A 25249-nucleotide genomic window follows, 5' to 3' on the forward strand; every position below is an offset into this window, starting at 1 on the left:
GATTCTACTATTATTCCCATTGTACAGATGAACAAACTGAGTCATAAAAAAGCTGAGCAACTTGTCAAGGTCACACAGTGACTAAGTGGTCAGATCAGGACATTTTGAGTGGTTAACCTCCAGTCCATGTGTTGTCATATACTCTACTGTCTAGTACCCACCTCAGGATGCCTGGCCTGACTGCATTCCAGCCTGTGTCCACCCAGACCCTTCACTCCAGATGACATAGCCCATTAGGCTGACACATGTGTCACAGAAGAGGGACAGACAGGGGAACTAAAAAGGTCACAGCTACATTACATCTGGGTTGAACCTCTGTTCAAGAGATTAATTGGGGCGGAAGTATCACAATACCCCCCCAGAGCAAGTGTGATGTTATGGTTTAGAAAGACCTGTGGCAGGGTGCCTTCTGTCACCGCACCTCAGCCTTCAGAGCTACAACACTGGGAATCCAGAACAAACTATGGTTCAAGTCCTGTCTAGGTCTGGGGCTATCCACTTCACCCAGCGACTTCCATTCAACAGGAATAACTGAGGGCAAGAATATCGAGGCAGACATGAAACATGAAAAAAAAAAAACAAAACAAAACCCAACACATCAAGTTAACCAAAAGCAGCTGGAGCACCATTGCTCTTCTTGTTTTTCTGTGGTAATTTGTTTCCAGGCTGCTAGTATATAAAAGTCAGGCCTAAGATTCCAGGATAAGTTGAGGACAAACAATAAGAAAGGTTATTTCTTGTTTGTCTTTACGAATATCCTTTACAATCAAAACACTTCTGAACCCTCCACCCTACCAAAAAAAAGAAGCTTGTGTCTGCATTTTTTTTCCCTTAAAGGGAATGTTGACTTTCAAGTCCTCTTTATTTTGACACTTTCACTTCCTTTGCTACAAGGTGAAGTAGGCACCAGACTCGGAGCAAGAGACTCCACAGTGCTTCAGTGGCACTTGAGCCTCCAACAAGAACCGCTAGTAAGAGCTTGTCTCCGAGATGATTGGACTGCTCCATCCAGCGCTGCTGAGGTGAGTAAGCCCTCTTAACAAATTCTCTATGGGGCATTGCCCATAAAAATAGTTAATGTGCTTTAGTTCATGACTGATGGATAAGTAAATTGCTTTTTGCCACTGCCACTTCACGGTGTAATGAGCTAACCATCTCCTCCACCATTTCAACCTCTGCCTCTGAGTGTCCCGGTCACACTGCCTCCTTCCTGCTGAGGGCTCTGGCCACTCAGCAAAGGGCTGAAGCCAACCTCCATCCCACTAACGAGATGCCCCCCCTTCCGCAGGACCAACAACACTGCTTTCCCCTACACCCTCTCGCATATTCTCGTGTTTTTCTAACTCCACTCTCTCTCTCACTCTTGCAGAGAAACACAAGGACTTTCCTAGGACCCAAGGCCTCTATAGTCCCTTTTGGTATTTTACATTTTAGATATTTCCTTTTTAATAAGCTCCTCCAGCAATACACCTGCTTGTAGATGGGTCTCAGCAAGTCTTTTGTTGGTTTGAAAGAAGCCTGCTTCTTCTCAGCATGATGCTGGGTTCTAAGGGCCTACAACATCCTTGCTAGCCTCAAACTTGTCATCTACTTGGGAGACAAGAGTAGCAGTCAGTCATTCCTACGTACAGTCAGTGCACAATTATTGAGGGCCTACTATACACTGGGTATTTGGGGAACTATACAAGTGGTTTCCAAGCTCTGAGCTGTGACCCCCAAGGGCAGCGGTTGAGGAAAGAAGTGATGGCAAAAGATCACAAATCCACAGGTACCACAAGCCTTGTCTGCAAATTTTCATTCTCTTCTGATTCACACGTTCATCTGACAACCATTCACTGCGTGTTCATAAACATGCCTGGTGGGGTGATGTCTCAGTCATGTCTGTGTGTTTTGCCAAAGCATTCGGATGTGGTCACGCTTAGATATGAGTTCATTTAGGAGTTTTACTGTTTGTAATGTCCTTTGGTCGTTGAGCTTTTCTCTCTCAGTCAGTGGATTTCAGAAGTTCATTATTATTGTGGAACTGCATAAAAATAATTAACATTAAAAAAATGTGCTCTTATATGAAAAATGTGGGAACCTCCATAAGAGAAGGTGAATGCGTGTCCGTAACAATACCAGAAGGGGTGGGATTTGTACGGGAGCAGCCAATAGGTCTACAGGTGAAAAACCGCGTGAGGAGAAACACCAACGCTGTGGTCAACCAACCTTAGCCCTGGGGTATAAAGGACATCACTCTAGAGAAAGCACAGAAATTCTTTTTTTGAAAATAGTTTAATGACAGAAGAAATTATTGTATGTAATTATTATCTATTATGTGTGATAAATAATAAATCCAAAACATCCAAATCTTCTTCTTACTCAACAATCCTGATTACTTAGCTTCCTTTCTATAGTTTTGGTTTCACAAAAGTAGAATATATACTGCAACCCTCTGTGTTTGTGGTTCTGCCTATTTTTCCTATGGCCTTCCCCGGACATCATTTGATTGAACATCACCGGAATGGTGAGGCATAGACAGAACAGGAAGCACTATCCCCATTTCACAGATAAAGTTAGTGTGCTTAAGAATAGGCAATGACCTGACCAGGCGGTGGCGCAGTGGATAGAGTGTAGGACTGGGATGTGGAAGACCCAGGTTTGAAACCCCGAGGTCACCAGCTTGAGCACAGGCTCATCTGGTTTGAGCAAAACTCACCAGCTTGGACCCAAGGTTGCTGGCTTGAGCAAGGGGTCACTTGGTCAGCTGGAGCCCCCCGGTCAAGGCACGTATGAGAAAGCAATCAATGAACAACCAAGGAACTGCAACAAAAAATTGATGCTTCTTATCTCTCTCCCTTCCAGTTTGTCCCTATCTGCCCCTCTCTCTGTCTCTCTCTATCTCTGTCACACACCCACAGAGAATAGGCAATGAATTATACAAATACAAAATGGACAAGGGTTGACTAGGTAATATGGTCAGGGAAATGGATTATGAGTACCCATAGAATGATCCTGGGATGTACAATCTCGAGACGGGGAAGGAAGAAGTAAGCTAGAATCCCATTCTTCCACATTTGAGTTCTAATCAAGAATACGCTGCTTACTTTAAATGCCAAGCTTTCATGCACAAAGTACAGACATGTTAAGAAGACCCAGGAAAAAATAAACATTTTTGAAAGACTGGAAAATAAAACTTAGAAAGTCCGAGAAATAGAATGAAGCATAACAAGAAAACTTAAAGGCAACCGAGTGAGGTTTGAGTTGGCTGCAGGGCATTCAATCAACCAGTAATTTGTTAACTGTACTTTCACGGGACAATAATTCACGGGGCTGAAAATTTCTGAAGGTTAAACGATATTGGATCTCATTTCAGGTGATGCATATTGAATTGAAAGGCAGCACTGTTAAAAGAACAGGCTTGAGTTTGATTTTGCCTTCAGCGTACATTAGCCATCAGACAGCTCCTTAATATTTAATCTCTCTGAGCTTTGATGTATTGCATCTCCAAACCGAGTAGGATAATACTCTCCTTGCACTGTTTATTCAAGGATTTGAGACATTGTATGCAAAGTACCCACTAAGGTACCCAGGACATAGCAGAAACTCAAGCAGGGGGAGCTGATATGCTGGGAGGAGTTCAATTAATATGTGTTCTCGTGGCCTGAATACTAGACTTCAAGCCAAAAGGCCTGGTTTGGGTCCTGACTCTTCCACTTAGTAACTGCAGGATAAGATAGTTGTTGAAGGTACTTAGGTTTATCCACCCTGAATCTCTTTACATATAAAATTAAGTATAATTTCCCTTCCAATTTTTAGTTTGAGGTTCAAATGAAATGGTGTCTATGTTAGATAGCTCTAAAATAGAAATGTCCTATAAAAATAGAATATCCTTGCTACAAAGTCTTTGAACACTAACCATGTAGGTTAAAACAGACATGTCACTGTATTCGTATAAAGGTGTCACTGCAATAAGAACACAGGGAAAAGTGCTATTCCTATTTTTCAGAAGTCCCTGTATTCGTATAAAGGTGTCACTGCAATAAGAACACAGGGAAAAGTGCTATTCCTATTTTTCAGAAGTCCTAATAATAATGACAAAATTCAGATTGCCAGAATTCTCAGTTACATAAGGGGAAATTTCTCAGTGTTAGGGATGAGGAAACACTTGAGGCTCCGAAGGGTCACGATGGACTGTCCTCCCCTGGAGTGGCGTCTGCAGGGACGAGCCGCCATCTGTCCTGGGTCGTTTAGCAGAGAATCAGAGTCCGAAAACTGAGAGCGAACCAGAGATAGGTTAGCCCACCCCTCTTGTTAGACAGAAGAGGAAACTGAGGCCCAGAGAAGTGAAGTTACTTAACCACAAGGATACCAGAGAGGCAAGCCTGCCACCTGCCTTTGCCTCAGCTTCTGCTCAGCGTTTGCCATGAGTACACTGTTACTTCTGTGCGGACGCACGCCCCACCGGCTTCAGAGTCTGCATCTGGCAAGTGGGAAGGGCTGGCGAGCAAACCCCAAGCCATCTGCTGAGCCGGAGGATAACAGTGCCCTCACGTTTCAGCATGAGGCTGGAGGGCAGCGAGGGGCTGGGGGTCCACATCTTGAAGTTCCTCCCATCCTTATGCATTTATGATATCATCCAGGAAACATTTAAATAACATAGATGGAACTAAACGTCTTGCCAGGTGGTAGCCTGTGATATATACAGACAGCCCCTGACTCACAAAGAAGGACTACAGAGGTCCCATACATACGAACAGCTGCTGCCGTCTGCCCGGCCCCCACCACCTTGCAGCTGCCATGGGCTGTGTGAAAAAAATGTAAAAAGAAAGAAAGGCGATAGAAAAAAAAACTTGGACCACTTGCAGATTTGGCACATTCAGCGGCAAAGGAAAGGCGGAAGCTACGGGAACTGGACCACCGTGAGGGAATGGACTCTGAGAATCCGTTTCAGCCCCAGGTGACTGGGAGCGGCCCCTGCGCTCTTCGCCCTGAAGACTCGCCTCCTGGGCACGCTGGTCTCTCTCATCCACACTACCAGAGGCTTTACCAGTGTAGCATTTTGCCTCAAAGCCTTTTTTAAAATTTTTTTGAAGGCAGGGAAAAAATAATAATTATCATTAAAAATATTTCAATAATAATTAATAATAAGAGTACCTGCCTTATGGGGCTGTTGTAAAGATAAATTAATAAATAAAACTGTGCCCAATCTACAACACTGGTAAGTATAATCAAACTATTAGCTTTCTATAGAACTATGATTATTCCCACTTCATAGATGAGAGAAATTGAGGTTTACAGAAGTTGCTCTACCTAGGCCACATAACTTAGAGTTAGAACCAAGATTCAAACTGAGATCTGTCTCCAAGTCCTATAATCTTTTTTTTTTTTTTTTTTTTTTTTTTTTTTACAAAGTCCACGGCATGTATTCAGGGAAAAATTCTCCCTTTTCAAAGCAATAATTTTTTTTCTTTTTTGGATTTTTCTGAAGTGAGAAGGGGGGAGGCAGAGACAGATTCCCACATGCACCCGACCAGAATCTACCCAGCAAGCCCACGAGGGGGCGATGCTCTGCCCATCTGGAGCATTGCTTCGTTGCAACCAGAGCTGTTTTAGCGCCTGAGGCGGAGGCCATGGAGCCATCCTCAGCACCCAGACCAACTTTGCTCCAATGGAGCTTTGGCTGTGGAAGGGGAAGAGAGAAATAGGAAGAAGAGGGGGAAGTGTGGAGAAGCAGATGGGCACTTCTCCTGTGTGCCCTGGCAGGGAATTGAACCCAGGACATCCACACACCAGGCTGACACTCTACCACTGAGCCAACCGGTCAGGGCCCCAAGTCCTATAATCTTAACTACTTTGCTATACAGTCATATGGTCTGCATGGGGCGGGGGGAGGATGAAGGTGGGAGGATATTAAAGCAATCATCCACACATTAGCAAGAATTAAGTCAATCAGATTCTTTTTCTACTGAGAACCAACTGAGTTCAACTATCAATACATTCAGGAAGTGAGAACTTTGACTAGTGAGGAGGGCCAATAGGTTATTTGCGGTAAGAGCAGAGAAGGGCTGGGGGAGGGACACACCTGGTTATTGAGAAGGAAGCTTGGAGACAAGGATACGCATTGATGGAAGATGTAGAAAATAAGGCCATGTGGAGGGAGTCAAAGATGAACTGTGACCCATGCAAAATTTCATCTAGGTCTGACCCTACACCCACAACTCCCGATAACTTACTGCTAAACTCCGAGTTAGGTTAAGTAAACTTCTAGACTGGTTGGCAACATCACACTTCCACTTGCACTTGTAATTCATGTCTTAGGGGAAATGTGTGCTGAGTTCCAAACAAATGACTTGTAATTCAATACAACAAATGTGCACTTTGAGCCTTCACGACTGAGCACTGTGCTAGGTGCTGGAACACCAAAGTAAATATATGGTAAGTCCCTGAACTTGAGCAGCCCGGAGCCCTCTGGGGGAGAGATGTGTAAGCAACTGAGAGAGAATGTGCTGAGTGTAACAGGAGAGGTGTGTGCATAGCACCTTGGAGCACAGAGGAAGGAGATGGGGAAATTGCTTTTAAATCAACGTTTGGAATCCAAGCCCTGTGCAAGTTGGGAACTGCTCTTGATGCATTAGAAGTTACGGGAAGAACGCATTTACCACTTAGTACTGAATGAACTCGTTCTTCAACAGCGCTGTTGCCTGCTTCTTTCCTGGCAAGTGCTGGTATCAATACCTATGTGTTATTTTGTGTGTGTGTGTGTGTGTGTGTGTGTGTGTGTGTGTGTGTGTCTTTCTAAGAGGTTAAAAAGAGAAGTGATTGCTTAGACTCTGAACTCAAGGCTGTTCTGATTTGAGTTGACTTTCATTTATTAACAAGATGACCCTTTCTTTATCTCTCTCAGTCTCGCTTTCTTTATCTGTAAGATGGGGCCAATGAAAATACCTTCTTTACAGAGTTCCTGGGGGGGACTAATGAGCAGATGCGTGTAAAGCCCAGTGCCCAAAATGGAGAAAAGGTCTCACTCAGACCTGGCTGCAGATAGGAACCCCTGGCTTCAAATAACTCCGTGAGGTAGAGCTGTGTCTTTAAAAGACCGTTTTAGGTGATACACAGATGAGCACTTCAAATTTTTAAATAGCATATATTTATTTTCATCTATCAGGGAGGAAAATATATATAGCACATCAAACTTAGATTTTAGAGATATTATTTTTCAGGGTGAGTAAAACATTTAGAAAGTATTTAACTTAGAGAAAGCTATTTAGAAAATAATAGTCAGATGTTACATCTTCTCTTCCAAAATAAAAGTAACAAGCTGACTGTAATACTTAAGTGGAGTGAACAGCAGTGGTGTCACTTTAAATTTTTTTTTTCTTTTTCTTTTTCTTCTTTTTTCGCATGAGGCATGGCTTCAAATAGTTATTTTTTTTCTTACCTTTAAATATATATGTATATGAAAGTAGCTATTCAAGTGTTCTCTAATAAAAAGGGGGGGCCTGGCGGGGGAGACACGACAGATTAGGAAATGCAGTGAGCGATGGTTTCCCTTCCCAGTGTTTTCTCATTGTAATGAAATTCAAAACCTTCATCTATGGCTCTGGTACAGGCACCAGTTTCTAATGCCTGAACTAAAGGGGAAGCGCAGCTGAATAGCAGAAAAGAATGCCTTCTGCATGCCCGCGCTTTCTTGGCCACGATTTCAATCCCGGTGGAAAAAATTCCCTGAAGCCGACGACAGCTGAGCTCCTCGCCTGGAATTCAGATGATCAGAAAAGGAAAATTACACCCCGAGCTTAGGTTCTGGGGGCCCCCCCAAGCAGCGTGTGATGCACACAAAGGTCAGAGAGGAGCCCTGCCACCTGTCTACCGCCACCCCACCAGCTGGGGGGATGCAGTTAAAGGGGCGCAGCGAGGACGAGAAACAGCACCCCAGGGTATCTCCCAAACTGCAGTACTGTCTCTGGCACACCAGTCACCTTTACCCCTTGTTTGTAAAAAATCACCTCCTGGAAAGTCTCTCTATCAAACAGACAGTTGGCTTTTGAAGCCCCTGGAATGGTGGTGCCTACATGAAGATTGCCTGTGGTCGGCAACCCCAGCTAGGCCCCCCTGGGGGGGGTGTCACCCCCACGGACACAGTGCATCAAAGACACACAGGACCGGAAATGCTATTTACTAGGGTCCTTAAAGTGCCCATTAAGCCAAGCTTTAGCCACTACCAGGCCACGTGCCTTGGGCTCTCTTACTCCTCCTGCGGGGATGTCCTCCGCTGGGCACCCTCCCTTCCCCTCCACCAATCTGGTCACAGAGACTTCATTCCTCTGCCATGGAAGAGGGCAGCACCAATCACTTCATGGGGACCCCTCCCCTGTGAGAGGATGGTGCAGTGGGAAGAGCACACATAGAGCCATGGAAAGGAACTTGCAGATAAGTCCCTTTATTTCAACCTCAACAATAGGATCGTCAGGCATAATGCAGGACACCCAGTTAAATTGGAATGCCAGAAAAACAGTGACAAAAATTTTAGTATAAGGATATCTCACGAATTTTAGGACATACACATACACTAAAAAATTAGCTTTGTTGGTCTGACATTCCAGTTTAACCAGGGGAGGGTGTCTCTGTTTTTATTTGTTAAATCCAATAATCCTACTCACGAACAATTCCATGCAACTGGCATTATTATTCCTATTTTAAAGGTGGGACAATGAGACTTAGAGAGTTTGAAGCCACAGTGCTTGTGAGTGACAAAGTAGAGATAAGATTTTTCAACCCAGACCTTCTGATTTCAAGACCAGTACTGGTTCCTCAACATCACACAGGGATCTCAGCTTTAAAGAAAAAGGATCAATGGGATGTAAATGGGGGAAACTGGGCATTCTCCAAGGAGTTTGGAGGGAATTCTTGGATGCCTTTGTCAAAATGTAGATAATCTCTCAACAAACAGTTGCTAGATGTAATTAAATGTTCACCATGCTTGGGAGTTAAAAGACTATTCCTATCCTATAAATGTTCTTAAGATCGTTCCTCACTCCAAGCTCAAGTCCGCCTTCGACACTATCCTTCAGCGCCTGGAGAGAGCACTGCACAACCTTGCGTGCAGGCAGTCGTAGATGAGGTTATGGGACACAACCCTGTGTGCAGGCAGTCGTAGCTGAGGCTATGGGACACAGCCCTGCGTACAGGCAGTCGTAGATGAGGTTATGGGACACAGCCCTGCGTACAGGCAGTCGTAGCTGAGGCTATGGGACACAGCCCTGCGTACAGGCAGTCGTAGATGAGGTTATGGGACACAGCCCTGCGTACAGGCAGTCGTAGATGAGGTTATGGGACACAGCCCTGCGTACAGGCAGTCGTAGCTGAGGCTATGGGACACAACCTTGCGTGCAGGCAGTCGTAGCTGAGGCTATGGGACACGACCTTGCGTGCAGGCAGTCGTAGCTGAGGCTATGGGACACGACCTTGCGTGCAGGCAGTCGTAGCTGAGGCTATGGGACACGACCTTGCATACAGGCAGTCGTAGATGAGGTTATGGGACACGACCCTGTGTGCAGGCAGTCGTAGATGAGGTTATGGGACACAGCCCTGCGTACAGGCAGTCGTAGATGAGGCTATGGGACACAGCCCTGCGTACAGGCAGTCGTAGATGAGGTTATGGGACACAGCCCTGCGTACAGGCAGTCGTAGATGAGGCTATGGGACACAGCCCTGCGTGCAGGCAGTCGTAGATGAGGCTATGGGACACAGCCCTGCGTGCAGGCAGTCGTAGATGAGGTTATGGGACACAGCCCTGCGTGCAGGCAGTCGTAGATGAGGTTATGGGACACAGCCCTGCGTACAGGCAGTCGTAGATGAGGTTATGGGACACAGCCCTGCGTACAGGCAGTCGTAGATGAGGTTATGGGACACAGCCCTGCGTACAGGCAGTCGTAGATGAGGCTATGGGACACAGCCCTGCGTACAGGCAGTCGTAGATGAGGCTATGGGACACAGCCCTGCGTACAGGCAGTCGTAGATGAGGCTATGGGACACAGCCCTGCGTACAGGCAGTCGTAGATGAGGCTATGGGACACAGCCCTGCGTACAGGCAGTCGTAGATGAGGCTATGGGACACAACCTTGCGTACAGGCAGTCGTAGATGAGGCTATGGGACACAACCTTGCACGCAGGCAGTCGTAGATGAGGCTATGGGACACAGCCCTGCGTACAGGCAGTCGTAGATGAGGCTATGGGACACAGCCCTGCGTACAGGCAGTCGTAGATGAGGTTAGGGGACACAGCCCTGCGTACAGGCAGTCGTAGATGAGGCTATGGGACACAACCTTGCGTGCAGGCAGTCGTAGATGAGGCTATGGGACACAACCTTGCGTGCAGGCAGTCGTAGCTGAGGCTATGGGACACAACCTTGCGTACAGACAGTCGTAGATGAGGTTAGGGGACACAGCTCCAAGAGGAGCTTTGAGTCATGTTATATCCATTTAACACATGGAGGAAACCCACAGGATTGAAGGAATTAGCTGACCCAAGGAGTAAACCAGTCTTCTCTGGGCTGGACAACCTTCAGATCTCAGTCACCTGGTCTCAGCAGCCTAGTCACCTTGCTTGAACCAGGCTGCCTCGCCAGAACTTGAAAATATCTATCTGCACTTCAGTCAAGATTGTTTTAGGGTAGTGGAGGTGAGGATAGAAAGAGGGAAGAGATATCCTGCTGCAACTCTTTTACACCTAAAGATGGGGTCAATCAGTTGATGCAAAATTCCCTTTAGCCTGGTTCCCTTCTTCAATTTGCGAAGCTCCATGAATCTGCACAGAGGAACCTGGATGGACACATACTTTGTAGATGCCCACAAACCTCCAGGTCCCAGGGGAAACTGCTATGGCTCTGACATAAGGGAACATCTTAAGTCCTGGCCTTTTCCTCCAACCTCACCAGAGAAATCAAGGGAGTAAAGAGAGTAGTGAGGGCTGAGGAAAATATCAAAAGAAAATGTGGACCTAGTCATTTTCTTTCTTTCTTTTTTTAAGTGAGAGGAAGAGAGCTAGAGATACAGGCTCCCACATGTGCCCTGACCTGGATCCACTTGCCAACCCCCATCTTGGGCCAAAGCTCGAATCAATCAAGCTATTTTCAGCATCCGGGGCCAACGCTCAGACCAACCGAGCCACTGGCTATGGGAGGGGAAGAGGGAGAAATGGGAGAGAGAGAGGGAAAGAGACACAGATGGTTGCTTCTCCTGTGTGCCCTGATCAGGGATCAAACCTGGACATCCACATGCTGGACTGATGCTCTATCCACTGAGCCAACAGGCCAGGGACTAATCATTTTCTTTTCTGATAATCAGAGCAATAAATGGTCATGGTGAAAAAGTTTAAAAATGTGAAAAGCCATGGCCAGTTAGTTCATTCGGTTACAGTGTCATCTGGAAATGACAAGGTTGCGAGTTTGATCCCTGGTCAGGGCACATAGAGGAAGGAACCAATGAATGCATGACTGAGTGGAACAACAAATGAATGCTCCCTTCTCTCTCCCTTCATCTCTCTGTCTCTCTCTCTAAAAAAAATAAAAATAAAAAAAAAATCCAATAAATTAAAAAATAAAAAAGTTAAGCCCTGAACAGATAGTTAGTTCAGTTGGTTGGAGTGTCCTCCTAAAGATCAGAGGTTGCTGGTTCTATCCCTAGTCAGGGAACACACAGGAACAGCTCGATGTTCCTGTCTCTCTGTCTCTCTCCCTGCCTCTCTCTCTAAAAGAAAAAAAAGCTGAAAAGCATAAAGAAACAATAAAAATTACCCATAATCCCATAACACAGAGATATAAGCTTCCCTAAAAGTGTGATATATTTCCCAAGGATCTGTCCATAAAGATAATTTCCCTCATACTTCACATGTAATGTTGTGTTCTACTTTTTTAATCCCACAAATCACAAACAATTCTCTCACATCATTAAAGACTCTCCAAAGAATCTCCATGACTTTAATGAGTCTTTAAAGGATGCATTGAAAATGGCCATTTATTTAATTATACCCCTATTGCTAAACACTTAGAAAGTTTCCAGTGTTTTCCCTTAGAAATAGCATTGCAGTGAACATTTTCTTCACATACTTTTTTATCAGGCCCTTGGCACCTGTTCTCTCATGTCAAGAATCTGATATAAAATGGCATCTGATGTGACCCAGAGATATGTGTCTTACATGTTTTCCGCTTCCCCATGCTCATCAAAGAGCAGTATGTTTTCCAGAGACCCCACCAAGTGAACTGCTTGGGAGAACCACTGGGGTTGACCGACATGGTTCCTTGTCAAATGAAGGGTGCTCCTACTCAGCAGGAAGCCCAGCCCCCTGAGACACAGGTCATGGTTTATAAGGGAGAGCGACAGAGAGACACACACACACACACACACACAAAACCCCAGAAGCAATTTCCAGAGAAACCACCACACAATGTAATTCCACCAGGAACAGGACAATAAAAGTCCTCAGATCTTTGCCGCTTGGTATTTTTACAGAACCATTGCTTGCTGATTTAGTTAATGATAATGTTGGGTTCCAAATTTCCTCTAAAAGGGAGTCTTAAGTGTTCTCAACTTGGACGGGGCTGGCTTAAAAATAAACAAATAAGTTATATAAGTCCAAATGTTGGAGGATCAGGTTTTGGAAGCCAAGGCTCTGAAGTCGGATTGCAGGGGCCCGCCTCGCGTCTGTGGTCGGGTTTCACGTGCCGCCCGCAGGGTGGAGCAGCCCGGGAGCGTCCGGCTGTCCCTAAAATCCAGCTTCTAATTCGGGCACCAACACCCACCAAGTACACACACCCCTCAGGGCACCCAGAAGACACCCAAGGTCCTTAAAAGACAATGAAAAGAAACAAAAAAGCTAGTGCAACCACTGGTGAATGATGGCGGCTTCTTGTGCTTGACTCTTCCCCAGTGTTGGAGACAGGCCTAGCGGTGGTATCCGAGAGCGGTCATCTTCCGCCTGAGAGCTGGCTGCATTTCGGTGGGAAGTTAAGTGATTACTATGCATTGCCTTCCGAAAGCTTTTACGGCTCCTCCAGGAAGGAAGCTGTCAGATTCCCCAGGCACCAGTGTGGATGGAGCCCCACTCTGAGCCCAGCTGTGGGAGCCACTGGAAGGGATAGAAGGAGCCCAGTGCTCTGGTGGGGTCTGCAGTATTTCACGCACTCCTGGAGTTATGTGATTGAGTGAAATGTCACAAACGTGTCCCTTCGTTAGAGCATTTATGTAACATACGTATTAAGAGGTTAGTAAGTAGAAGGTGCCGAGAGTCTACAGAAGATAATGTACAACAGGCCCTGCCTTCAGATTGCTTATTCTAGTTGAGGCGACCAGCTGCAGTCACAAACAGGCAGACGATGCTACAGGACCGTCAGAAATGGTGATATATATAGACCAGGGATCTACCTGGGCAAGGAATGCAACGTAAAAGCACTACTCCGTCCTGGCAGTCACTGGCTTCCTGGAACCCAGTCCCAGTGTGGCTAGAGCTGCAGATTTTCCAAAACAGGAGAATGTGACTTTTCTGTAAAATATCCTGATTTTTTTTTTTTTTTTTTTTTTTTGTATTTTTCTGAAGCTGGAAACGGGGAGAGACAGTCAGACTCCCGCATGCGCCCGACCGGGATCCACCCGGCACACCCACTAGGGGCGACGCTCTGCCCACCAGGGGGTGTCACTCTGCTGGGACCAGAGCCATTCTAGCGCCTGGGGCAGAGGCCAAGGAGCCATCCCCAGCGCCCGGGCCATCTTTGCTCCAATGGAGCCTTGGCTGTGGGAGGGGAAGAGAGAGACAGAGAGGAAGGAGAGGGGGAGGGGTGGAGAAGCAGATGGGCGCTTCTCCTGTGTGCCCTGGCCGGGAATCGAACCTGGGACCTCTGCACGCCGGGCCGAAGCTCTGCCACTGAGCCGGCCGGCCAGGGCCTCCTGACTTTTTTTTTTTAAGCAATCTGTAAACTAAACAAAACATGTCTAGGCTGGATCAGGACAAGACACCAGTGTGAGTCTCTGATGCAGACTGTATCTGTTAATATGGACAGATGATCCACCTTTATGCAAAAAAAGCACTTGACACAAGGAATATGTTTCATATTAACACATTTTTGTTTTAAAACCAAGCACTTACACATAGAAAAAAGACAAAAAGTGATACATCAAAATGTTAGCAGAAGATATCCCAGATGGCAGGATTATATATGATCTTTCCTTCTTTGTTTTCCTGTTTTTAATAAAAATTTTGCAATGAGTATGAACTACTTCAATAATCAGAATTATTTAACAAAATTAAAATTTTAATAAAAAGACCCAAGCGCTTTTAGATTAGGACAGATAAAATATTTTGACAGCTTTAAGAAATAGGAGAAGGAATTAAATGAGAATAAAAATTGTTGAAAAATATACTGCTCACAATTATTAAGGAATATTTTCTTGCTTCGTATTCATTCTGAAATATCTAATTCTTGCGAGCAGTATAGTAATGTTTGAGTAATCAGAAACTAAATTGTGTACACTGAGCACTGGCAGTGCTAGGGGAGGAGGAACCCTCACAGTGAGCTGTGCAGGCATTATCTTACCTATTCTTCTCAGTGTTCTAGTAATGGTACTGCTGTTATTCCTCTGTACAGGGAAGAGGAGGCTTAGAGAGGTTAAGTAACTTATTCAAGGTCACACAGCTCTTAAGTATGAGAACTAGAATTCAAAACCCAGGCCATCTTCCTCCAAAGGCGGTGTGTTCTCCTAATCCTAAGTAAAAGGTTACTAGAAGCAAAGTGAATAAACAAAGTTGGGGGGGAGGGGGAAGCAAGGGTTGATCTGGACCTTGAAGACTCAGTAATAGTTCAACCCTTAAAGATAGGAAGGAAGCCCTGGCCGGTTGGCTCAGCGGTAGAGCGTCGGCCTAGCGTGCGGAGGACCCGGGTTCGATTCCCGGCCAGGGCACACAGGAGAAGCGCCCATTTGCTTCTCCACCCCTCCGCCGCGCTTTCCTCTCTGTCTCTCTCTTCCCCTCCCACAGCCAAGGCTCCATTGGAGCAAAGATGGCCCGGGCACTGGGGATGGCTCTGTGGCCTCTGCCTCAGGCGCTAGAGTGGCTCTGGTCGCAACATGGCGACGCCCAGGATGGGCAGAGCATCGCCCCCTGGTGGGCAGAGCATCGCCCCTGGTGGGCGTGCCGGGTGGATCCCGGTCGGGCGCATGCGGGAGTCTGTCTGACTGTCTCTCCCTGTTTCCAGCTTCAGAAAAATGAAAAAGAAAAGAAAAGAAAAAAAAAAGATAGGAAGGAAATAATAATATCACCAAAGGAAGAAAGATGATACTGGGGGAGTAAAAAGAAGTTCTGATGGCCTGACCTGTGGTGGCACAATGGATAAAGCCTCAACCTGGAATGCTGAGGTTTCCAGTTCGAAAACCCGAGCTTGCCTGGTCAAGGCACATATGGGAGATGATGCTTCCTGCTCCTCCCCCTTCTCTCTCTCTTCCTCTCTCCCTCTTCTTTCTCTAAAAAATGAATACATAAAAAAAATTTTAAAAAGAAGTTCTGATGAAGTGAGGTAAGTGGATTGGAGACAGTCTCAAGAGCCCTAAGTACTAAATGCCGTGCTGAGGAATTAGACCTCTTTTATGGTCCGTGGGAACCACTAACACTTCCAGTACAGGCGTGAGATACCCATGGTGCCTTAGGGCTGGGGCTGCCTCGGCAACATACCACAGACTGGGAGGCTTAGACAGCAGGAGTTTATTTTCTCACAGGCCTGGAGGCTAGCAGTCCAAGCTCAAAGCATCGGCAGGTTTGGTTTCTCCAGAGGCCTCTTTCCTTCATTTACACATGGCCACCTTCTCCCTGTGTCCTCACATGACCATTTCCCTGGTGACTTGCTATCCTCTTCTCATAACGGCAACACTCAGATTAGATTAGAGACTGCCTGAGGGCCTCGTTTGGATTTAATTTCCCCTTTAAAGGCCCTGTCTTCGAACACAGTCACATTCTGAGATACTGGTGGTTAGGACTTCAGTATATAAATTTTGAAATGACACAACTCAGCCCATAAAACGTGGTGATATAGAAAGAGCCTTGGACTCGGAAGTTAGAAGCCCTGGGTTTGACGCTGCCACTATCACTTAGTAGATGTGGGGCCTTGACCAAGACATTTAAGCACTTTGCCTCTTGTTTATTAAAAAAAAAAAAAAAAAAAAGGCAGAAAACATCTCACAAGAAATAATATTTGTGGAAGTACTTTTGTAAACTCTAGGGTCCTATCGTGTAGTCGGAGTTAGCATCTTGTCAAGAAGGATATAATGCTCTGCCCCAAGTAAGGGCCTCAGGTCCTTGGCTAAGGAACACATGAGCACCGCTCTGCTGATGTGGGGGAGGAGCTTAGCACCATGGGAACCCAGTCATTTCACAAGAACACATCTGTTCAACCTAAGTTTTTAAAAAGACTTCACCAAACATTCCTTGTGTATTTTTGAACCAGCTTTCAAAATGGGTTTAAAATAATGCTATTTTGACGTTTTACACCCATTTTAAATATTTTAGGGCTCTTTGACTACTTCAACCAAAAGGCATTTACATTTGAGTTTTAACCTACAACTCTGAATTAATAAGCATTTGTTGAGTATCCATAATGTGGAACACAATGGAATAAATTAGTTTCCCAGATCACATTTAATCCTCAAAAGCACTCTGGTCTGGAAGCTGGCTCGGCATGACTCCTTAACGTCACCATCACCGTTCTTCAGGGTGCAGGCCCAGGTGTAGATTTGAACTCAAATTTTCTGATATGATTGCCTTAGTCCATTTGGGCTGCTATAACTGTAAAGCCAGTGGCCAAGCCAGGAGCCACGGCCAGGGCCACTACTACCACAGCAGCCTCCTGATCCATGCAGGTTCGCATTGGATTCGGACAGTCGGTAAAGAAACAGCGGAGCCAAAAACTGATGGGCCATAGTCTTTAATTCTAGCCTGCACCCGGCGGGCAAGTAAAAATACACACTGGGCTCCAAAACCCACTCACATTCAGTGCTCACAAAGCTACTGACTTATCCGAGTTTCCTAGAATCAAAGGTTTCTAGCTCACCAGCCTTATTCTCCTCAGTTCCCCATCTCCTTCCTTATCCCAGATACAAACACTACACAAACTGGCATCTCACTCAGCACTCCGCCATCTTGGCTGCTTCTCCTGGCCACATGGCCTCTTTCTGCTGCTCTCTGCTCTGCTCCCTCTGCTCTCTCATGCTAATCATCCCAGGAACCAAGAGAACAAACTCTCGTTCTGCCCCCATTTTATATTGTAGCTTCACAATCTCTAATCCAATATACAAAATAGGGAAGTCTCTAACACAAAGTCACTTCTCTGAGGCATGATTGGATTGTACCACCCCACATTAAAAGGGTGGGAAAGGCTTAATCCCAAAACCAAGCCCCAGGCTACAAGGATTCTCAACACACATTAATATCACCTGGGCGACGGCCTCACGTGGGCAGCGCCATTTTTAACAAAGTGAGCATAATACATTTTATCTTCCCAACAATAACAAAATGCCATAAACCGAGTAACTCACAAAGCAATCTGAACTGTATTTCTCATAGTTCTGGAGGCTGAAAGTCCAAGGTCAAGGCATCAGCAGATATGATGTCTGTTGAGAGCCTAATTCTTTCTCTTTTCACTGTTAACCCCACATGGCAGAGGGATGAGGGGGCTCTCCGGAGGTTTCTTTTACAAGGGCACTAATCTCATTCCCAGGAGCTCCACCCTCCTGGCCTAATCACCTCCCAAAGCCCCCACTTCCTAATACCATCACCTTGGGAGGTTAGGGTTGGTTTAACATGATTTTTGGCGGGACATATTCAGACCATAGCAATGATGTTATCTATTTTCCCCGGTACAAAAATAGCCCAACACGAACTGTAACTATCTCTGCCTAGGAACCCTAGAAACTTATCAGTGAAAAAAATGTGATTAATTATTGCTAAGATTTCTCTGCTGATTTTCCCGCCATCTCTAATTCCATGTGGCAGGTCCACTACCAGCGTGAGCTCAGATCCAAAGAGATACAGCCCAAATAGCCATAGGAGCTTTTTGGTTTTTTAAATCCCTGATCTGCATCTTTTAAGACAAAGTTAAAGAGAATCCAATTCATTACCATGCCCCAGCAATACCAGGAACCCTGAAATCCCCCCACACCCAATGCAACTACTTCCCTACGTCTCTCTGTACCCTGAGACCACAGACACACCCTCTTTCTCCTTCTCCTCAGTTTCCCAACTTTTTATTATGTCATTCCTTTTACAGGGCAGGGGAGGAATCAGGGCACACCGTCTACCCCATCACAGATAGATATGTCTCTCCCACACCGCTAACAGCACCTGACACAGGCATAGCTCTTTTAAAACCAAAGCTTATTTTTTACTTCAGTTCTATTCCCTGATGTTCCCAACAACTCAGACAGCTCAATTGTTAGAAGGCAATTTAGTATTTGGAAAAAATGAGGTTTGGGGATGTTCTTCTAACAGTTTTCAGGCCAGTTAGTGGCAGGGCAGGAACTGGCTGATGCTGGCATCTGTCTCACCAGGTCTCATAGCCCATGGTGCTTTGCCCTGTGACATGTTGAAATAGTGACTGGCTCATACTCTGAAATGCCCTGGATAATACTGAAGACATTGAAATGTCCCAGAGTTGTCCAAATGTAATTTTAGCTTGCTAGAAAGTACAGTAATAGATACTACTCTATCTATAAACGCTGGACTCTTTTTTTTTTTTAGACAGTTACATTGTGTAGGAGAGGGTGGAAATTGGTGTTCTGGGGAGGGGTTTGTATTTTCAAAGCAGTTTCATTTTTCAAGGTGACACGCCTCCTAAGATATTTTTCACCCTCAAAAGTTCTTGCCACCTTCTTCTGCTACCCTCTGCCTGTGTCAAATGGCAGAGCCGATGGAAGTCGTTTGGAAAGCAGTGTCAGGAGATGGCAGAGACACACGCTGTCTGGGTAATTTGTTTTCCTCATTGCTATAAAGGAAACCATAAGAGCATTTTGCCCACTCCAAACCTCTGAAACTGGAGTTATGAGGTTGTATGGAGGAAGCCAGGAAAAATATTTCTTGGGGTGGTTTGATGTTTTTGAAGCCTTTCACTAGTGACCTGCAATACTAATTACCCGGTCTTCCTATCTGAATAAGACATTTATGTAATGATTCAGGGCTGTAAAAGCCAGTGTCAATAAACAGACCAGTCAAATTCAAGTCCACTGCATCTAAAAACTGGATTCTTGGATCCTCATAGGCAACTCCAATCTACTCTTAGTCTAAGCAAGTGTTGGGTATAGAGAAGGACACGTTGGGTATAGTGAACCACAAGGCACGTTGAGGGAAAGGAGTCTGATGGCGCCCCATCTGGGCACCAAGAATGGATCATTCCTTTCTGCTCCTTTAAAAAGAAAGAATATCAATATATATAAGAAGTCCTTCTTCCATCATTTATTGGCTGTGTGACCTTTAGCAAGTTACTTCATCTTTCTGTGCCTCAGGCTCCTCATCTGTAAAATGGGAATAATAACGGGATCTACTCCACAGGGTTTTTATAAAGCTTAAATGTGTTAATATTTGTAAAACAATGATCAGAACAGTGCCTGGTACATAGTGAGTACTGTTTGAAGAAAACAGTCATGTTTAATCAAACCAAATGGAGTCATCTGAAGGAGGACGGTGGCTGGAGGCTATGCCCTGTGGACCCGATGCTCTCATTCCCGCAGACCGAGACTGAGTGGGCACCCTGCGGTCAGGGCTGAGCAGTCCTTCGAAAATAAAGCAAGAAGGTGGCCGTGAAGTGCACTGGTCCGGGCTGTTGGCTTTCACTGACCTGATAATGCCCATTGAGAAACTCAGTCAATAGACTTCAAAATGTGTCACTCTAGTACTCTCCGAAAAGTGAATTTGGAAAATGATATCTCTGCCCATATTCTTAGTTTACCTAAGCTTTTAATTTATTGTTTCAAATTTAGATTAAATAATTGCAAAAGATTTCCTATATATTATAAAAATTGACATTGGAAAACCAGGACAGTTGGATCCTATTGTAAACAAATTGCATGGACTTATTACCCCAGCAATACCCTAACAATTTGCCACTCACTATCACCTATTTTAATAATACTCAAACAAGCAAAACATTTCTTTCACGCTCAACTATTTAAAAAAACAAAACTTCTACATTTAAGTTTCACAAGTTATTAGCGGTACAAAATTGACCAAAACATCATCAATATATTTTAATTTTTGATATATAATTATATTTAAAGTAATTTTTAATGCATCTCAATGAGATGGGTAAAGATATTTTCCTGCAACTAGTTCACATATTCAGGAATGACAATCATTTACTATTAGAAAATGATAGCATTTAGAATCATTTTAATTAGTTTGTTTGTTTTTTCATAGATATGACCACTAAGAACTTTTATTCACAGAACTGTGTAGATGGGAAGGAAAGATGTTTTCCCAAAACACTGACATTCAATTCCTTGAATACCTTCTGAATTGTATAACCAAAACACAATATATTCTTAACCATCTATCACTTTGATTAGGTCTCCCTACAATTTTGTTAAAAGTAAATAATTGGAAACCATCTAACTTGAGAAAGGATTTATTACTCAGTCATTAATGCCTCAATCCAAAAAGGTTAACGCTTTTTAGTTACTATTATTAATATTTTCCCTGTGATCCTTTTACCCAGGGACACTTTATTAAATTTGTTTCAGTAGGAGATGGGTAAATCAAAATATTTATTTTCACACATCTTTTAGAGTAGAACTCCTTTAATGCTTTTATCTTGTTGAATGCCTTAAATAAAATTTTGTCAAAATTTTGCAGCTTCAGATTTGTCTCATTCAACTGATGGAAAATGTTCCATCATATGATCTAATTATCAAACCAATTAGCCAAATTAAATGCATTTTTTGTTATTAAAAGTGTGACTTTCTTTTGAGAGAGAGGGAGAAAAAGAGAGACAGGAACACCAAGCTGCTCCTAACCAGGGAATCAAACTGGCAACCTCTGTGCCCTGGAACCATGCTCTAACCAGACAAGCTATTTGACCATCATACACATTGTCTTACTGGCACGTTAGTCCATTTCTTATTACTTCCCTTCCATAATAATAATATACACTATTATTTCATACTAACAACCACTGTGGTTGGCAGAATAATGCCCCTCTCCCAAAGATGTCCATGTCCTAACTAATGTAGCATAGCAGAGGGACTTTGCAGATGTGATTAAGTTATGAGTCTTGAGATGGCAAGAATATCCTAGATTATCCAGGTGGATGCAATGTCATCGCAAGGGGCCTGATCAGGGAAGGGGAGGCAGGAGAGTGAGAGTCAGAGAAAGAGATGTGACAACAGAATCAGAGGTCAGGGTGATATGATTGCTGGCTTTGAAACTGGAGGAAGAGGCCACGAGCCAAGGAATACAGGCAGCTTCTAGATGCTGGAAAAGGCAAGAAAGAGATTCTCCCGTAGAGCATTCAGAAAGAAACACAGCCCTGCCAACATTTTGATTTTAGCTGCATAAGACCCATGTTGGACTTTTGACCTCCCAAACTGTAAAATAATAAATCTGTGTTGTTTTAAGCCACTAAGTTTGTGGCAAGTTATTACAGTAGCAAAAGGAAACTAATACAGTCATCAAAGCAATAACAGCCTGGCCTGTGGTGGCATAATGGATAGAGTGTTGACCTGGATGGCTGAAGGTGCTGGTTCGAAATCCCCTGGGCTTGCTTGGTCAAGGCACATACAACAAAAACTCAATGAACAGCTAAAGTGAAGCAACTATAAATTGATACTTCTCACTCCCCACACCCCACTCTGTAAAAGCAATAAATACAAATCTTAAAAAAAAAAAAAAAAAAAGCAGTAATAAAAAGCATTGATCACAGGAAGGTATGAGCATTCACAAACCATGTTATACGAGCTAACCACAGCAATGTGCCTGCTGCCCAGATAAAGCCAGGAAATACATTTGAGCAGCTAAGAAGCAACAACTAGATTCTTGCTTCCATACTGAAAGTGAAGGTGCCTTTTATCTCAGTTTTAGAATAAGTAAAAATTATCCATGGAGACTCTTTCTCATTTTTACTTTTACAAATTGGCTTTGGTGGTTTTTCTTATGAAATTTCCCCCTTCTTTGTTTCGGTGTCAATTTTTTACTTGAAGACTTTTAAAAACTTTCCCTTCCTGGACATTTTCCACTAGGTTTGAGCCCTGGCTCTGCCATTTAACTTGCTCCAGAGCATTGGCATTAGTGTAATTGCTAGAATAATAAATCATGTAACGACTACTGTGTGCAAAGAGGGCAGCTTCTCTGCTCTTACACAATCGTTATTTCTGCTGTCAGATGGTCGTCCTGCAGTTCAAGCTCCATACAGCAGCCAGACGAAGCTTTCTACTCCAGGAATCTGACAATGTCATCCCTGATTCCTTCCCTGATCCCAGTTCATTCAGAATGAACAACAGACCCCTGAGCCTGACACTCAGAGCCCCTGGTGCTCTGGCTCCCGCGTTGCCTCTCAGCCTCACCGGCTGTCTCTCTCCCACATCTCTCACGCCCCAGTCCTGCCAAGCTGCTGCTCGTTGCTCTGAACCATGCCAGGTTCTCTCAATGTCCCCTGCACATTGGCTTCCGTCACCAAGGGCAACGTCCACTCTCTTTTCCATCAGAATAACTGTCTTCTCCTTCCCTGGCTCAGCGATACATCCAACTGTCCCAGCCCCACCTACAAAGACACAGGTGACAGCACTAACAGACACACAGATGTGGCTCCAGAACTCCACCCTGTTTACCTTTGGTTTATTTGATAAACAGGCTTCCTAGGTCATCTATCTCCAGTTTCTTGAATACTGACCTACCAACCTTGGTTTTCTTGCTTTGGGACCTTGGCCTTTGCCACGGAACAGCTGACTCTATGATACTCACTTCCATGAACCTGGTACAAATTGCAGGCTTGGGTAAGAGATGCTCGAGGAGGTTTTAGCCTCAGCTCACGATCACTCCCCCACTACACACACACACACACACACACACACACACACACACACACAAACACTTTCAGCCCAGATGAGAAAACAGATTTTAAAAAATAAATGATGCCCACTGAGCATGTACAGCAAGTCAGGTATTGTATTAAGTACTTTGTTTCTTTATAGTTAGTCCTCATTGACAGGTGAGGAAACTAGCTCATTAAGCTGAAATAACTTGTCCAATGCCACCCAGCCTTTTAGTGATGGGGCCGCTAGGTCACATGACTTCAGAGAGCTTGGTCGATCAGTCTTCCCAGTACATTCTTTTGTGATCCTTGTGGGTCCCTACCCCCCACCACCACCACACTTCAAAGTGCTTCTCTGAGCTACCGAAGTTATATTCACATTTATTTCACTGATTCTTCTTGTGGGAACCTGTGTGTCTTTCTAGGAGACACGAGCTTCTCAGAGTAGGAAACATATCTTTCAAACCTGAGCACACAACACAAGCAAAACAATGTCGTCCTAAATAGGTGGCTGTTACCAGTGGTCTCAAAACATATCTATGGCCTAGGTTTTACTCCCTCCAAACTACACTTATGCACCCACTGCCAGGAAGCTAGGTACTAACTTTTAGTCTCTGGCTGATCCTCTCAGCTCAGGGTCCTAGTACAATTATGAGTTCTCTTTCTGGGTTGATTTTTAACTATCCTATCAGGTCAATATTGCAAGTTACCTTAAAATCCTTTGGGAAATAAATATGGGTTTTATTTATTAATAAATGGCTGTATATGTGACACTTTAATAAAAATATGAGGAAAGTACAGATTTAAAGCTAAAAGGATCTATGGGGTCCACTGGTTTGCTTCTCTTTTTCTGCAGATGAAATAACGAATGTCTATCCCAAACTTGAAAACTGGTCCATGAATAATATGTTTTGTGTTTAGCCCACATTATTTTTTTTAAGTTGAGTCAATATTTTTAAATTTTCTACTTACATGAGAGAAAGAGAGAGAAAGGGTTCTGTTGGTTCTGGTTCTGTTGAAATACTGAAATTTCTGGCAGCCTCTAGGTATATACCCAAGAGAAATGAAAACATCCGTCTACAGAAAATCTTATAGATGAGTGATCATAGCATTATATTCATAATAACCCCGAAGTAGAAACAGTGCAAATGTCCATCAATTGGTGGATAAATGAAATATAGTTGATCTATACAATGAAATAATACTCTGCAATTAAAAAAAATGAAATACTGATACCTGTTGGGCCATGAAGAAACCTTGGAAACATTGTACAAAATGATAAAGCAAGTTACAAAAGGCCCAATATTGTATGAGTCGTTCAAATGAAATGTCCAGAAAAGGCAAATCAATAGACATAGAAAGTAGATTAGTAATTGGGTGGGGCTGAGGAATGGGGAGTGACTGCTGATGGGTATAGGGTTTCTTTTTGGAGTGATGAAAACAGTCTAGAATTGACTGTGGCAATGGTTGCACAACTCTGAATATATTAAAAGAAGACTGAATTGTTTGAAACATGTATATGTATGTATACACATACGTGTGTGTATGTTGATACAGAGATAAATATTTAGCAGTTGTGGGCCTGCATACCTGTGGAATTCTAGCAGTTACTGGCTGGCTCTCAGTAGTGGCTGCTCGCTGTTAGTGAAGCACGCTTTCTTCAGTTCTCCCTCATCTCCGCCACTCTACTCCCAACTCCAATTTTTGCCCACTTCACTCAACTGTTTTCTGCTTGGCCTGGATTTTTGAGCTTTCAGTTTCTGGTAAAGACCATCAAGGAATCTCAAAGTTGGAAACGATGTCACCAGTCTGACCTCCCCACAAAGCAGGGCAACAGGAATCCTCATTCAGATCCCAGGTGTCCTCTTCTTGAATGCCATCCTCCATTTCAACTCTTTCAGTGAGGGGCATTCACCGCCCAGGAAGGCAACCCGTTATTGTTGTTGTTGTCATCACCATTGATGACACTTGTGTAATAATTCAGAATTTACAAAATGCTTTCCCTTGCTTGATCATTGAAGCAAACCTATGAGTTACTTCCTGTTATCCACATTTTACAGATAAGCACACTAAGAAATTGGATGACTTGTCTGAGGTGACACTCCACAAGATTGACCCAACTGTTCCTTTATCCTGGAGGACAGCGGGGTCAAGTAAGGGTGAGGGTGAGGTTACGGTGGAAGCAGTGCTTTGGGGGATTCCAGCACAACAAGG

At 44.2% G+C, this 25249-nt stretch overlaps 1 protein-coding gene across 2 annotated transcripts in view; it reads left to right on the top strand.

Annotated features, from left to right (window-relative positions):
- Window positions 1–921: 921 nt before the first annotated feature.
- The window catches only part of RBPJ (recombination signal binding protein for immunoglobulin kappa J region), a 212844-nt gene continuing 188516 nt past the window's right edge, over window positions 922–25249 (top strand). The window contains exon 1 of one of the 2 annotated variants that reach the window (XM_066384857.1): window positions 922–1022. Coding sequence is in view for 1 of the 2 variants with exons in the window: in XM_066384854.1 (XP_066240951.1) it covers window positions 991–1022 (32 nt within the window). In the remaining variant the exon portion in view is untranslated. The remainder of the gene's footprint in view (window positions 1023–25249) is intronic. The other variant, XM_066384854.1, reaches the window with a different exon arrangement.

Source organism: Saccopteryx leptura, chromosome 5 (genome assembly GCF_036850995.1).
Source record: "Saccopteryx leptura isolate mSacLep1 chromosome 5, mSacLep1_pri_phased_curated, whole genome shotgun sequence".
Classification (NCBI taxonomy): domain Eukaryota; kingdom Metazoa; phylum Chordata; class Mammalia; order Chiroptera; family Emballonuridae; genus Saccopteryx; species Saccopteryx leptura.